Genomic DNA, 17,370 nt, shown 5'->3' with positions numbered 1-17,370 from the left:
CAGGTGATAGACATCTTGGTTGTTTCCAAGATTTGGCTATCACAAATTGTGCTGCTATAAACATAGGCACACATATATCCCTATGATATGATGTTTTCAGATCCGTTGGGAAAATTCCCAGTAGAGGAATAGCTGATTTAAATGGGATCTCCAGTCCAAGTTTTCTAAGGAGTCTCCACAGTGATTGCCATAACAGGTGCATCAGTGTACATTCTCACCAGCAGTGGAGAAGGGTTCCTTTTTCCCCACATCATCTCCAACATTTGTTGTTGGGTGATTTCTTTATGATAGCCATTTTTTCTGGGATGAGATGATATCTCAATGTTGTTTTATTTTGCATTTCACAAATGACTAGTAATGTGGATCATTTTTTTCATATATTTATTCTCTCCTCTAATTTCTTTCTCTGAGAAGTGTGTGTTCATCTCAGATGCCCATTTCTGGACTGGGTCTTTAAATTTGGGGTCCCTAGTGATTTTTAGTTCTTTATAAATACTAGAAAGTAGACCTTTGTATGAGTACTTATTTGTCATGATTTTTTCCAACTTGTGAGTTGTCTTTTCACTTTGTTGGTAATTTCTTTTGACGTGCAAGAACTTCTCAATAAGAGCAGGTGCCAGCTGTTAATTCTTTCAAGTGTTTCTCGTGCGATTTGATTTCTGTTCATGAACTCTTTACCTACCCCTATGTCTTCAAGAGTTCCTCCTACTTTTTTTTTCCAGGAGATTTAGTGTTTCTGTTTTAATGTTTAGATCTTTAATCCATTTTGACTTTAGCTTAGTGCATGGTGATTGACTTCTGTTTAGTTTTAGTTTTTGTCGTGTAGAGAGTCAGTTTTTCCAGCACCATTTGTTAAAGAGGCTCTATTTCTACCAGTTGGTATGTTTGGCCCCTTTGTCAAAAATTATGTGGCTGAGTGTATTCGTAGAGGCTTCAGTTTCTTCTAATCTATTCCATTGATCCTCAGGTCTATTTTGTTGCCAGTACTAGCCTGATTTTATCAAGTAGTCTTGTAGTATAATTTCAAGTCAGGAATTGTAATGCCTCCTGCCTTGTTTTTATTGCCCAGAATTGCCTTTGCTATTCTAGGTCTTTTTTGGTTCCAAATATGTTTTAGGAATGATTTCTCTAGCTCTGTGAAGTGTGTTGGTGGTAGTTTGATAGGGATTGCATTAAATCGGTAAAGTAATTTTGGGAGTATGGCCATCTTCACAATGTTCGTTCTTCTTATCCAGGAGCATGGTATAATTTCCATTTTATGACATCCTCTATGATCTCTTTTTTCAGAGTATTGTAATTTTCCTTGAAAAGATCTTTGTCTTCTTTAGTTAGATTAATTCCAAGTTATTTCATTTTTCTCTGTTGTAAAACTTATAGCTTCTCTAATTTCCCTCTCAGTGTGTTTGTTCTCTGTGTTTCAGAATGCTAACTTCTGGTTATTGACTTTGTATCCTGCTGTGCTACTGAACTTCTGTATTAATTCTAGTAGCTTCTTGGTGGAGTTTTTTGGGTTTTACAAGTAAAATCTCATGCCATCTGCAAATAATGATAATTTAACTTCTCCTTTACCTGTTCTTATTCCTTTTATTTCTTTCTCTTTTCTAATGGCTCTAGCTAATTATTTCTCAAGTATATTGAATAGAAGTGGTGATAGAGGACATTCTTGTGTTGTACCAGATCTAAGAGTAAAAGATTTCAGTTTTTCCCTATTTAGAATTATGTTAGCCATTGGATTTTCATAAATGTCTTTTACCAGATTGAAGTAGAGGCCATCTATTCCAATTTTCTGTAGGACTTTGAACATGAATGAGTGTTGGGCTTTGTCAAAAGCCTTTTCTGCATCAATGGACATGATCATGTGCTGTTTAGTTTTTGCTCTATTGATATAGTGTATTACATTTATTGATTTTTGTATATTGGATCATCCTTGCATCTGGGGGTATAATCCTACCTGGTCATGGTGTATGATCTTCTTAATGATTTGCTGTATTGTATTTGCTAGGATTTCAGAGAGGATTTTGGTATCTATGTTCATGATGGAGATTGACCTGTAGTTTTCTTTCTCAGTTGCATTTTTCCCTGGTTTTGGTATCAGTATAATACTTGCCTCCAGGAATGATTTTGGGAGGATTGCTTCCTTTTCAATTTCATGGAAGAGTTTGAGGAGTATGGGATCTACATGTTCTGTAAATTTCTTGCAAAATTCAGCTGTGGATCCATCTGGACCTGGACTTTTCTTTGTTGGTATGTTTTTAATTACATCTAATATTTCATTGTGTGTTATTGGGCTATTGAGAGTGGTTAAACCTTGTCCATTCAGTTGTGGTAGTTTGTATCTTTGTAGGAATCTGTCCATTTCTTCTGTGTCTTCTATTCTGTGAGAGTAAAGACTCTCAAAGCTATTGATAATCTTCTGAATTTCCACTGGGTCTGTGGTATTTACACCCTTTTCATTCCTTATTGCTTGTATTTGAATTTTTTCTTTCCTCTTTTGATGATGTTATCTAGGGGCTTATCAATTTTACTTAATCTTTCAAAGGACCAGCTTTTTGTTTCCTTAATTCTTTGAACTGATTTCTTCGACTTATTTGTATTAATTTCTGTTCTAATCTTTTTGTTTTCTTTCCATGGGCTCTCGCTTTGATTTGCTCTTCCTTTTCTAGTTGTTCAAGGTTCAGAATTAGGGTATTTATTTGTTCTTTTATGTTTTTCTAATTTGTGAGTTCACAGCTATGACTTTCTCTCTGAGAACTGCTTTCATTGTATCCCATGAATTTTGATAATTTCTGTTTGAATTTTCATTGAATTGTACATATTGTTGCATTATTTTTAATTTCATCTGTGACCCATTGCTTCCTGAATAGCTTGTCTTTTAATTTCCATGGATTTAGGGATTTTTTCTGGTTTCTTTTGTCATTTATTTCCAGTTTCATTGTAGTATGGTCAGATACTATGCATGAGATAATTTCTGTTTTCTGGCATATACTTAAGGATGACCTTTGGAGCAGTACGTGATCTATTTTAGAAAATGACCCATGCGCAGCTGAGAAAAATGTGTATTCCTCTGTGTTTGGGTGGAAAGAGTACCATAGTTTTCAGTGTTGATCTCTTTTACTTTCATTGTTATATTGATTCGTATACATTTCTCTCTTTTTTGGTGTTATTGTGAAAATTGTGTTTTCTCTAATTCCTCTCCCTGCTTGAGTTTGTTAGTTGTGGACTGGAAGGCTATTATTATCATTATTTTTGAGTGTTGACTTTGTTTCCAGCTACAATATTGAATATTTTTTCTTGCAGTATCAGGCATCAATCTCAGGACCTGGCATTTGCCAGATAAGCACTTATTCCACCAAGCTATCTTCCCATCCCTGACAATACTGACTTTGGTTATTAAGTCTGATAATTTTTTATGGAGATTTTTGTGGTCTTCTATGTAGATACACATATCATCTGCAAATAATGTTAATGTTTTCTTCATTTGCTCTCTTTATTCCTTTTATTTCTTTCGTCTACTAGCTCTGGCTAACATTTCTAGAATTATATTGAAAAAGAATCTTGACAATGGGTGTGTTTGTGTTATTCTTAATTTTAGACTGAAAGCTTTTAGCTTTTCTTCTTTTTGAATGATATTGGAGAGGGGGTAAAGGTAAAGGAAGGAAAGAAGGGAAAAGGAAGAAAAATGAGAAAAGAAGAAAAACAATAGAAACAGCATATTGTAAACAAGGTTGGGGGAGAGGTGTTGAGAGGAGAGTAGAGAAAATGGGGGAAATCAAGATACATCATGTACAGGTACAAATTCCTTGTGATCAATGTGACCATTGTGAGTATCTAAAATGTATCAGTAAAATTAATTAATACAAAGGAAAAAAATGAAGGGAGCCTTCCTGATACCATTGCTCACTCTTTCCTGCCTGTCCTGCCATGGGCATTTTCTTCTTTGTGACTCCACTGTGCCATGCCATTGTGCTATGGAGCCAGCTGACTATGAACTGAAACTTTTACAATTTGTGAGTTGAAACAAATCTTTTATCTTTTAATTTTTGGGTGTCAAATATTTTGTACCATTAATGAGGAATTAACAAAGACAGTGATTAAGAAATACTATTCTTAAAAGCTAAAGGTTCAGTCCCTCTCTAGGTACAATGTACTCACCTTATTGGGCAAAATTGTATCAATCTCCTGCTGCAGTTTCTTCTGGACATCGGGGTGAGTGGCCAATGCATGCATAACGAAGGAAAGAGTAGTGCTGGTCGTTTCATATCCACCAAAAAGAAAGATAATTGATTGGGCTACAAGCTCCAGATCAGAAAGGGCTAAGAGGATAGAAAATGCATTTTAAAGAAAGTCAGTCAATGTAGATCATCACAACTTAGATCTAGAGACATCCAAGTATAATTAATGAATACTCAACATAGAAAATGATCAAGGAATTTAGAGTCTTAGTAGTTTTCACTTTTAAAATCTATCTTACATAGAAGAAAAAGGATGAATAATTTTAATTCAATTTCTTATGATCGATAGAGATCTTGGCTATTTGTTCTTCATTATGCCAGTCTCATCGGTAATGAGATAAATACTCTCATAGTTGAGTATTTTCAAGATATCATTTTGTGTAATATGCAAAGTTTAAGTTGTTTGCCCTTGAATAATCTTAAAACTACTTTGCTTGGGTAAAAATGATGATAGAACTCTTTCCCTGAGGAATAATGAAATTATTTTAGTTAAAAATAGCAAGAACATTGAAAAGATTTTTAATACCAAGTAATCACTGCAGGGAAATTAAAAGATCTTTTATCTAAGCATGTTTGGGCAATTCTGGGCATTGGTGAAATTGCTAGTATTCGGTGTACTCAGTGTGTGGTCCACAGACACTCAGGATCAGCTGCATCTAGAAGCTGATTAGAAACACAGACTCTCAAACTCATCCAAGATCTACCCCATTGAAATTTGAATTTTCACAAAATAGGTAATATATATTCAAAACTGAGCTCAAATTGCAAGCTTCCAAAGGCATATGTAAGGAATATCTCAGGCAACACTCTTCAATATAGGTGAACTCAGGTTGTGCAGAAATCACACAGAAAGAAAGGTGGTAGAACAAGAGTGATCATCCCTTTTCTAATGAATGGCAGAATGGTGAAAGAAAGAATGTCCAAGTAGAAAGGCCCTGGTCATAAAGTATGGGGCGAATGTTGGGTAAAATTAATAACATCATTCATGACTCAGATGTCATCTTTTTCAGCACCTGCCCCCTCTCTCTATTCTACTTAATCCCACAACAGCCTTTGGATAGATGTATTTCTCCTTGTTGAATTTCTTCCAAGAGAAGCTAGGAAACATAAGGACAAAAAAGGAAATGAAAAGAAAGGAAAAGAAAGAAAAGAAAAGGAAGAGGGTAGAGGAGAGGGGAGGGAGAGTAGGGGCGATATAGGAGGACAGAAAGAGGGACAGGAGAAATGGGACAGGGAGGGGAGGGGAAAGAAGGAAAGGGAATAAAGGGAGGGGAAAGTAAGGAGTCAAAGGAAGAGGAAACAAGGAAGAAAAAGAAAGAGATGAAAGAAAGAGAGAAAAAATGACACAGACATGATGGTTCTTATACTGAAAAACTAATGTATAAGTATTTAAGAAATGAAGTTAGCAATTCATTAGTTTGAAACAATCGCAAAAATAATGATTTTACTCAAAAACCGTCTACACTTGATAAATCTGGTAGATGAAAGTATAAAGAGACAGATATTAGCACAGTTTCAAAGATTTTTCCTCACAAAGGACTTATTAGTTATGAGAGGAATATTAATCACTTTGCAGTGTACTAAGCTAACGAACACTTTCATATCTATTTGCAGGGAACATCACCAGTGTTCAAAGATGCCACAGATTATTTGATGGCTAGGTGCTAATTTTCAAACAGAGATTCTGATTCAGTGGGTCTGCATGCATCTGATAACCAGCATTTTTTCTGATAGGGGGACCCAAGATCACTGATGATATCCAGGTATGAAATGTGTGTATATATTGCCTTCAATATTTGACATTACTTCACATGCTGATAGAACATACCTCTGACTGTGTATAATATACAATTTTTTTTCACCAACAATTTCAAGAAACTTTGTGCTATTTTAAAACCTTCCCATAGATTTCTAGAACAACTGCATTCTCTCAGTTGCCCCATCATTACTTTGGGGCATTCTGAATTACCTTTATGAGACTCTGTGTCTTTGGAATTCTGGGAGTTTATCATCAGCTGTAGAAAATCCACTCGGTGCTAGAAATAGAAGGAGAATTTTCAAAGCCACAATGTCAATCATGAACTCAGAAATAAATCAGTTGAGTCAGTATGTTATATAATTTCCTTTTGAGTCTACGAAACTTTGCTGAGGTTGCTTGTGTGATTGGTGGGAATAAAAAACATTATCAATTAACTTTGGAGGACAGGATTTTTCCCTGACTGAAAACCAGACATTGTGTCCAACAGCTTTAAGTCTCTGACTTCCCTGATTCTGACTTGTCTGGTTCATGAGTATGGGTTCCTGGCCAGAAGTTGGTAGTTCCTTTTCCTGTCACACTTGTGTTCTCAGGATGGAGTCCTAGATGCTAATCTTTTGTTCTCATGGCTTAATTCTTAACCAGTAGCCAATAGATTAATTTGTCATTTCCAGGCTCATCATCAGGTTTTAGGGACCCAACTTGAAATCATGCATGATCCTGCAATGCAGTGAAATTTGTAGTGTACACAGTGATACCTCTCTGACCTGAGGACATCCCTATGATGATGTACAGCCTGCTTGAGGCAAAGCCACAAAGCCCAGAGAAGTCCCACAGCCAATCAAAGTTATGAGGAGCTCAAATTTTAACACAGACTACATTCCATCAGGTATCCACAAAGGCCTTCCCTTAGGGAATATGAAAAATGAAATGATTCTTTATGAATATAAGATCTAAAAGTAAAGTACCTGGGAAGTGAAAGTGTAAATAGAATTTTTATCTATGAAATATGATAATATAGTTTTTAGGGTGAAGAATATAGTAAAGTTTTCTTGTTAGATTATGGTAAATTTGTAGTCTTGTTTTCATTTCTTAATAAATTAATGAATTTTTTCTTGATTTTTAACAGATACTCATAAACATGAAAATTATACTTAATGGAGAATTGTGTGTTTTGATACAAGTACATATCACATAATTTTTGAATAAGATTAAATATATCAAACTCCTCAAAGATAGTTTATGGTAAAAACTGTCAAAATCCTTTTCTCTAGTTATTAAAATATGTAATAAAATGTATTTATCTATAGAAAACCTACTGTATAATAGCACATGAGAATTTCTGGGTCTTACCTAACCTACTTTGATACTCACAAATCAATATTTTTCACCGGCACCCAACTCTCCTTGTTCTCTGGTGTCCACCATTCTATCCTTAATGTCTATGATATCAATGTTTTTTGATTCCACATATGAATGAGAGTATGCAATACTTGTCATTTTGTGGGTGACTTAATTCACTCAGCACAACAATTTCCTGTCCTATCCATGGTATGTGACAGAATTTCACATTTTTTAATGGCTATTTTTTAAAATAGCTGGAATATTTTAAGATAGGTTCCTAAAACCTTCTGGTGAGCTGTGGAAATGCCAGGTTAATCTACTGGCCACTTATTAAGGAGTAAATCAGGAAAAAGAATTAATACAGGAGAACAAAAGATTAGCATCTTGGACTACATCCTGAGCAAGCTGGTGTAACAAGAGAAGTAACTACCAACGCATAATTATGGGGAAGCTGAGAGTGGAGGTTGATCAAGAAATTCACAGGAGGATTTTCTAATAGCAATTTAAATATGTACCACAATTTATCCATACATGAGCTAATGCATAGTTAAGATGTTTCCATTTCTTAGGTACTGTGAGCATTGCTGTGACATTGTATGGAAATACAGCACCTAATACCAGTAATATATAACATAATTACATGTCAATAAAAATTTTAAAAATAGTGTTACTATGAACATGGAGTAAAAATATCCTTTCAATGTACTGCTTGCATTTCCTTTGAATATCTACCCAGTAGGAGAATTTCTGGATCATATGATAATTCTCTCATTAACAGTTTAAGAAATCTGTGCATGCTTTTACATAATGACATTTCTACCCTACATTACTTCTAACATTGTGCAAAATTTCCTCTTTCTGGAATTTTGTAAAGATAAATCTCAAAAATATGCATGCTATGACAAACTGTAAGTACTATCATTTAATTTTAAATGCTTTCTGACTCAGAACTCTCTCTGAAATGTGAGAGTTTGCATTCTTTTAGAGTTCTCCATCTAACTTTACATATTTTTATTAATCTATGTTGTCAGTGGATGCAATTTACAGTCATTTCAGATAGTGGGTATGTGTACATAATACAACTTTATTCTTTTTTAAGTCCCTCTTTATTTCCTCCTTTTCTAAATACTCTTTCCTTATTTTTATGCATGTTGATAGCATTAATCTTATTTTGTATTTACAACATATAATTTTTATAGTCATTTAGGTCACTAGGTTACTGTACATGGCATAAGATAAATACAAAAATGTACAGAAGCTACATACATAAATTAGGCATGATGGTGAACATCTGTAAGCCTAACATTTTTGAAGCCTGAGGTAGAAAGCATTGCAAATTTGAGCCAAGCCTGTGAAATTTAGTGATTCAGTGAACTTCTCATAATGAAAAATAAAAGTGCTGGAGAAGAAAGTGTGTGAGGGAGGGAGGGAAGAAGAGAAGCAGGGAAATAGAGACAGAAAAAGAAACACAGATACAGAGAGACAAAGAGAAAGAAAGAATTAGAAGAGAGGGATGAAGGGAGGAGGGGTGGGATGAAAGAAAGATGAAATCACATGGATACAGTCGAATATATTATCAATGAGGGAACACCCACATGTAAATACCACCAGATTTTACCTTTTGTTTCTCTTTGAGGCGACTTTCTTTCATACTTTCAACAGACTTTTTAAAAAAGTCTGTAACATCTCTTGGAAACAGAGAGATATTTAATGCATCCAACACTGGTATAAGGAATGGAAAAAGTACTATAGGAGAAAGACAAAAAGAAACCATGAAAATGCAAAATTTTCCTGGAGCAATTACTTTTATATATCACTCAGATTAGTAAGTATCAGGGTTGTCATGTGGGAACCATCTCTTCTCTGGCCTTTATTTGGGCTGCAGGCTACTGCCTGAGCAAAGGCACATCACAGAGGGGCACCACTGGAGCAGCATCATCGGTGGCCCCATCTGCATTGATCAGAGGAGAAAGATTGAAAATTCTGAGCTCTTATCCTTCTGTGCATTATTAGAACAGTTGCTTTGCACAAAGTCAGGCTTTAATCTGGTGCTATAACTAATCATTCTGCTCAAGAAAGAGAAGATAGAGTAGAACTAATGCAAGATATGTTTTTCAACTAGTATAAAATGACATCAGATATAAATAATTAAAAATTCTTCACCAATGTAAAAAATTAATTAAAACACACCTCAATGACCAAGGGATTGAAAAAAAATATAAAGCACTGTTACAAACTGGAACAGATTTAGAAGTGAAGCATAAAACGAGTATAAGGGTAAAGCCAAGCTCAGAAGAAAAGTTGTTGCTATTAAATAGACTTTTAATCATTAATGAAATTTACTACAGACCACTAAAGAAAAAACAGCCAAAGAATCTAAGTAAACAGAAGAAAAAAAAATATTGAGCACCACACTGGAATCTCATGAAATAAAAAATAAAGCACAATTGAAGTAATTAGTAGATACTAATACTACTTTTAAAATACCAACAAAGAGGGCCAGCTGTATAGCTCAGCAGATTAAAGCACCTGCTTAGGCAGAGCACAGTAGCCTGGGTTCTATCCCTGGTGTGCTATGTCGGCCCTGCCCTCGGTGTGAGCTGAGATGGCGATTGAGACTGGGCATGGTGGTGCACGCCTGAAATCCCAGCGTTTTTGAGGCTGAAAACAGGAGGATCACAATGAGTCCGATCTATGTAGTGAGACTCAGTAGACTCTGTATACCCTGTACTAAATGCATAAAAATAAAATAAAATAAAACAAAAAATAAAGTAAAATAAAACACCAACACAATCGGCAATATGAGAGTAAAATATCAGAACTCAGAGGGAAAGTTATAGATACTGAGTAGTACAGATCTCCAATTAATCATAAAACAACATCATCGTTCACTAAAGAAAAATCAGCAAATGATCCTAAGGAAAAAGAAGATATTAATGAATACACTTGACTCTAATGAAATAAAAAGGTAAATACAAGTGAAGAAATCAGTGAAAATGAATGATGCTCAGAAAATAATGAAGTTGGCAAAATGTTACCTGTATTTTCTCAGAAGTAAAAAGAAATGACTGCAACTGGTAATATCCAAAGTCAATGAGTGAAAATAAATAAAAATTAATACACATTGGCACCATAATGTTAAATGAAATGAATAATACATAGGAGCTTAACTACTGCATGTTTTCTCTCATATGAGAAATCCAAAATATAAGTAAAGAGCAAAATAATGTATAGATAATAGAAAATAGAAAAAATTAAATCTTTTTTTAAATGGGAAGGGAAATGAGAAGAGGGAGAGAGGGGAGGAAGAGAGAACAAAAGAAACTGAGGTGTACTTTGTACATGTATGATTTGCTCACAAGGAATCTAACTACTATATATTGCAAACAAGTACTAATAAAAATAAAAATTAAAAAAAATTCTATGAATTTGGTTGGCCAGATAGCTCAGCAGAAAAGCACTTGCTTAGGCAAAGGGCACTGGTAAGGATTTGATCCTCAGCATGCCATGCCAGCCTCGACCCTGGGGCGTGTTGAGACTGGGTGTGATGGCATGTGCTTCTAATCCCAGTGCTGGGGAGGCTGAAAACAGAAGAATCACTATGAGTCTGATCTCATAGTGATTCAGTGAGCTATGTAGTGAGACTCTGTAGACCCTGTAGACCTTGTACCAAATATATTTAAAAAATCTATGAATTAAAAAAATATGACTATAAAATAATTCCACTGAAATATATTGTTAGAACAATGATAAAAATAATACAATAGATTAACAAAATCAGAGAAAAACATGAATTATAGAAATGGATTCAAAAAGAAATATGAGTACACCCCATTCATATACCTATAGCATGTAATGAGGGTCAATTAAATAGAAGAATTTCCTCAATCTGATAAAGTGCATACAGTGAAATTTAAGGCTAGCATGGCAGTAATTCTTTAGTGACTTCTTCCAAGATAAGGTAAAATTAGACAAGGTTACCTCTCTCACATATTTTAGTCACATATTACTAGTACTAATATATTCAGCTACATTTCAGAATATAAGTTTAACATATAAAATAAGTAATATTTCTATATACCAAAGAAAAAATACAAAAGTAAGCAAATTCACTGATAATAATAGCAAAAAAGGTAATATGCTTAATGATACAGTTGAAAAAAGTGACATACACTAAAAACTACAAAATGCTGAAATTAAAGAGGATAGAGATAAGTGGGCAAAACATCCAATGATCATGGACTAAAAAATGTATTATTAAAATATCAACACTCTTAACAATCATCTATAGATTTAATGCATTCTATGCCAGAGTCCTACCTAGCTTCTTTGTACAAAATAACAACTTTGTTTTAAAAATTGTACAGAATTTTAAGTGGTCCAAAGTTTTGAGGAAAACATTGGTCCTAAGTGTTTTTTCTCTTTAAAAATTTTATTAATTTCTTTCTCTTTTTAATGAGAAAGAAATAGCTATGAGACAGTTTCAAAACAGATTAGTAGGACAGTTACAATAATTAACACATTTTATATTGTTGTGTTCATAGTATTTATTCACAGTACAAGATGCAGACTTGATCTCTTGTCTGAACAATATTAGTACAAATCTTTCTCTCACTGAACTAAGAAAAAGTAGCTGTATATCTTTCAAAGGGCCCAGATGATATTGAAAGAGAAAAATAAAATGGTAGGATTCATCCCTTCCAATATCAAAACTTGCCACAAAGATATAAAAATGAAGGCAGTGTGCATCTGGCACAAAGAAAGACAATTACATAAGTGATATAGAATTTAGAGTCCAAATATAAACATGTGTACATATGATTTGTTGGATTTTGAGGATGGCATTATGTCCATTGACTTGTGGGTGGTGTTCTTTGAAAAAGCTGTTTGGAAAACTGAATAGTCACATTCAAAAGAATAAACTTGCCTCTTACTTCTACTGTGTGCAAAAGCTAACTTAAAATTTAAAAAAACACCTAAAATACAATATAAAATTATGTAAGTCATAGAAAAAAATCAAGGCAGTAAGTTTTATGGTCTCACCTTTGTCAGCAGATTCTGAGATTTTAAACTCAAATCAAAATTCATAAAAATATTTAAAATCTACTTCACCAAATCTAAAAGATTGTTCCTCAAAACATTCAAAAAGGTATGCGAGACCTATGAATAGAAGGAATAATTTGCAAATGATGTATCTATCCCAGATGTTCCCTCCAGAATATATAAAGAAATCTTATAATTCAACCACAAAAATAATTGAGTGATATGGAGAGAAAACATTCTCTCAGGCTTTCACAGAGAGCACATTGGCCAAGCAATGGCCATGACTCATCCACATGGCTGACACTGACAAAGGTTCTACAATCTGAGGTACAGGATCTCAGGTTAAATCCTGAGGGTATTTCACTGACCTTATCAGACCCAAAAGCTACAACTCTTGTTGCATAGGTCCTGCTTTACCTTGGTCTTAACCATCCAGTAGAAAAGTATAAAAACGAAATATAAGAAGTAAAGCCATGCTGTTATGCTGAGCTGTAGGGGACTCAGGTCAACAATGTCTGACATTGCCAGTCAAGCGGAAGACCCAATGCTATTATGGGCTACTGGACTCTTTTAGAATATCTTGCTGAGTTTACACACCTATAATATTCAAATAATGGAACTTAACAGAAAAAAGGTGATACAGATGAATGTCCATTTTGTATCTGTGTATTCAAAGTGGTTAGAATAGATATATAGTTACATTCTCTTAATGAATAGAGGGATTTGTTCTAATGGTGTTTGTAAATAGGATATCATGTCCGCATCTTATACAGCAATTAAGCACTAGGAAGAATGTATGCAATGTGTTAATTATTAAAACTGTCCTAGCGATTTGATTTGAAACTGTCTCATTGCTATTTGTTTCTCAATAAAATTATGAATAAAAATAAAAATAAAAAATAAATAAAATGAGTGATAAGAAGGCAAGGAATTGGAAGAGATTTTTATCTACAGATTATCACTTAATTTTGCTTATATCATTATGACTAGAGATATTAAAATCAAAGTCACAATGTAATTCGAATACACATGTACCAGGATGGCTATAAGCTAAGTGATGGAAATACAAAACATTGGATAAGCTATAACAAAATAGGAACCCTCTTGCATTAAGGTGGGGATTTTTCTTTTAAAGAGCAGACTATATTTACTGGAGGAAAGAAAGCTCCTGTCTGAGAGAGGGACAGAAGGTAGACCTGAGCAGATTAACCCAGGTAAAATAGGAATTTAAAACGGTGCTGCTGTGGTGGAAAATACATCAACAGTACTTCAATAGTTAATTATAAAAAGTAAAACCATATTAATATGATGAGCTGTAAAAGGCTCAAGTCAACAACTTCTGACATTGTCAGTCCTACAGATAACCCACTATTGTGGACTACTGGACTATATTGGATTATTTTGCTGAATTCACACACATACAATATTTAAATGCCAATGAAATACACATCTCTGGCAAAACTAAACAAGAAAGGGGATACAACTGAAGGACTATTTTGTATCTGTATGTACAAAATAATTAGGATAGATATACAGGTACTTTCTCTTAATTCAATGAGAAGAAAGATTTATACTAATAGTGTTTGGACAGGATATCATGTCTGCATCTTGTACTATGAAAAACCACTACAAAGACAACAATATGCACTGTATTAATTATTAAAACTGTCCTACTAAACGGTTTTGAAACTGTCTCATTGCTATTTGTTTCTCAGTAAAATTAATAAAATATATAGGATTATTACACAGCCCAGCAATTTGAGTCTGAATGTACAGGCGAAAGAACTAAAAACAGTGTCTTTTTCTTTCTATTGTATTCTGTAATTTTCATTGTAGAGATCTTTTATCTGTTCAGTTAGGCTTACTTCCTGTGTTTTATTAAAGCTGTTTCAATGGAGTTGTTCTGTGATTTCTTTCTCAGTGCATTCTTTATTGGTACACAAGGAAAGTATTTTTTATGTAGCCATTATATGCTGGAACTTTTTCTGAATTTGTTTTCACATCAAAATCTTTGCTGTTGTAGTTTTTAGGGTCTTCAAAGTAAAGAACGGTATTGTTTGCAGATACAAATAATTTGACCTCCTCTTTTCCTTTTTGCATCATATTTTTTTCATTTAGCTCTAGCTAAATATCAAGTAATAAATTGAATATGAATGGTGAGAATGAATACCTTTTTCTATCCTAATTTTACAGGACATCATTTCCATTTTCCTCCCTTAACTTGATTTTGGTTGTAGTGGTTTTTTTTTTTAATGTATTTGGTACAGGGTCTCACTGTGCAGCTCAGACTCATAGTGATTCTTATGATTGCCTGCTTTTAATCTCCCTCATGCTGGGATTACAGATGTGTGGCACCAGGCCCGGTCTTGTTGGCTGGGTCAGCGCACTTGGGAGCTGGGCTGGCGCAGAATTTGGTGCCAGGGATTGGATCCCGGTCCCTATGCTCACCTAAGCAGGCCCTTTGTCTGCAAAGCTGTCTCGCCAGCACTTGTTGGATGTAGTTTTGTTCTATATAATTGTTAGTATGTGGAGGGAAGATCTTTTTTAAACTCAGTTTTTAGGGGTTTAACATGGAGGGATTTTGATTTTTGTCAAAACCTTTTTCTGAGTCTTTTCATATTATTTGATTTCTATGTATGAGACAGTATATTTATTGACTCTTGTAAATTGAACTATCCTTGCCCCCTGATTTGTAGATTAGCAGAATGAATATTGTTATAGTAGCAATATATCAAAAGTAGTCCATTAGTTCAATACTATTGCCATCAAAATATGATTTCACTCATAGAATTAGAGAAAACAATTGTAAAATTCACGTGTAAATCTGAAAGATCTGGAATAGGCAAAATAATTCTAATAACCAAAATCAAAGCCAGAGGTATCACAATATCTAATTTCAAGTTACATCCAAGTTATAGTAATAAGTGCAGTATGATTGTAGCTCAAAAGTAGGCACATAAATCAGTGGAGTAGAACAGATAGCTTAGAAACAGACCCGTGTGGCTTCAGTCATCTGATTGTTGAAATTGGGTCAAAAAATACACTTTGAGAAAAAATCTCTCTAAAACAAATGGTGGGCCAGTGACAAAGCTCAGTGGACTAAGTGCCTGCTTAGGCAAGGGCAGGGACTGGGGTTCAATACCCCAGACCACAGGCTGCACTGACCCAGGCCCCGGGCATGCTGAGCCTGCCACTGAGACTGGGTGTAGAGGTGCATGCATGTAATCTCAGTGCTGGGAAGGCTAAAAATAAGAAGATCATTATGAGTCTGGGCTATGTAGTGAGATCCTGTACCAAATACATTAAAATAATATATAATTAAAACAAATGGTGCTGAGAAAACCAAACATCAAACATTTAACCAAATGGCTATCTTTCATTCAGTACAAAAATCACTTCAAAGTAAATAAAAGATGCAGGTGTAAGATCTGAAACTTTGAAATGCAAGAAGCAAATAGAGGGACACACTTGTCATAGGGCAAGTGACTTGCTAATAAGGACTCTGATGGTGCAGGAAATAAGGACAAGAATGGCACAGTTACATCATATTAGAAGCCTTCTGCACAGGAAAGCAAACAATAAAAAGACTGAATAGATCCTACACGGAATTGGAGAAAATATTTAAAACTACTTTTCTGGTAGAGGATTAATGTTCAAAATATGTAAAGAACAAAAAAATCTTGACACCAAAAACTCAAATACTTACTCAGTAAGTAAGAAAATAAACAGATTTACATTTATCCATCAGAGGAATTCAAGTCAATACTTCATTGAGATTCTGTCTTATCACAGTCAGAGTGGATATCATTAGGAATATAAAAAAAATACATGCTGATGAAGATGTGGTAGAACAAGAAGCTTCCTGTCAGTGGGAATGTAACTAATAGAGCCACTATAACAGTCAGTGTAGAGGTTCTTAGAGCTAATGCCTGATACAGCTATACCACTCCTCAGCATATTCCAAAAATTATTAAAGTCATCACAGTACAGTTACATTCACATATTCATATTTATAATGGTGCAATTCACAATAAAATTAACTGTGGTGCCTGTCAATAGATGAATGCATAGATAAAATGTTGTATATATGCACAGTGGAATATTTTTGTTTATAAAAATGTGTCAGTTAAATAATGTATTTAACAGACAAATGGATGAAAACAAGATCATCATATTATGCAAAATATACCAAATTCAGAAAATCAATTATCACATTTCTCCCATATGTATATCCAAAAAATATTTACAAAAATAAAGGAGAAATGACTGGAAAATACATAAGAGATTTATTAGGGAAATGAAATGGAGTCCTGGCAGAGTAGAGAAAGAAGATGAGGTAACGGGGAAGTTAAATTAATCAAAGTATTTAATATATGTATATATGTATATATGTATAATACGCTGAAATACATAGTATTTCATACAATAAATGTGAGCCAATAACCACTAAAATTAAATGGAAAAAATAGGAATAGTTTTCAAATTCAAACTTATACAAGAACAACAGCTATACTAACATTGTTCCCATTAGCCAAAAGAGGAAGACAATGAAGGTGTGCATTGACTGAGGAGTGTATAAACAAAATCTGCTATGCTAAGGCAACAAGATATTCCTTGCCAATAAAAGAAGGTAAAGCAAGGGTACATGCTTCACGATGAATGAAACTGGAAAACAGTGAAAAATGAGAGAAGTAACCACCAGAAGTATGTATTATACATTTCCACTTGTATGTCATGTCCAGAATAGGTAATGCTACAGAACCGGAAAAGGGATTAATATTTGCCTAAGCCCAAAAAGGGTAGAAAAGTCGATAATTACAAAGTATAAGTTTTCAAGTTGACGAAAATATTCTGCAACTACAAGTGATGATGGCTGCAGTAATCTTTCAATGTATTAAAAACCATAGAGGGAGAGTTTCCTGCTACCCTGCGCCGGCGGGACCAGTCCCAGCCCAGGCGCAGCGTGGGCCGGACCCTCTCCCAGCCCCTCGGGCC

General features: G+C 34.4%; 1 protein-coding gene across 2 annotated transcripts in view; it reads right to left on the bottom strand.

Annotated features, from left to right (window-relative positions):
* Positions 1-17,370, bottom strand: part of LOC101576638 (cytochrome P450 3A6-like) — a 65,763-nt gene that overhangs the window by 14,266 nt on the left and 34,127 nt on the right. For both annotated transcript variants that reach the window (XM_023708683.1, XM_023708682.1), the window contains 3 exons: positions 8,951-9,078; positions 6,202-6,268; positions 4,153-4,313 (listed from right to left, as the gene is read on the bottom strand). In XM_023708683.1, the coding sequence (XP_023564451.1) occupies positions 4,153-4,313; positions 6,202-6,268; positions 8,951-9,078 (356 nt within the window). The remainder of the gene's footprint in view (positions 1-4,152; positions 4,314-6,201; positions 6,269-8,950; positions 9,079-17,370) is intronic.

The sequence above is a fragment of the Octodon degus genome, unplaced genomic scaffold (genome assembly GCF_000260255.1).
Source record: "Octodon degus isolate 3935 unplaced genomic scaffold, OctDeg1.0 scaffold00457, whole genome shotgun sequence".
In the NCBI taxonomy this organism is placed as follows: Eukaryota; Metazoa; Chordata; class Mammalia; order Rodentia; family Octodontidae; genus Octodon; species Octodon degus.
The sequence above is the reverse complement of the archived record's forward strand: the minus strand, read 5'-3'. Positions and strand labels throughout refer to the sequence as shown.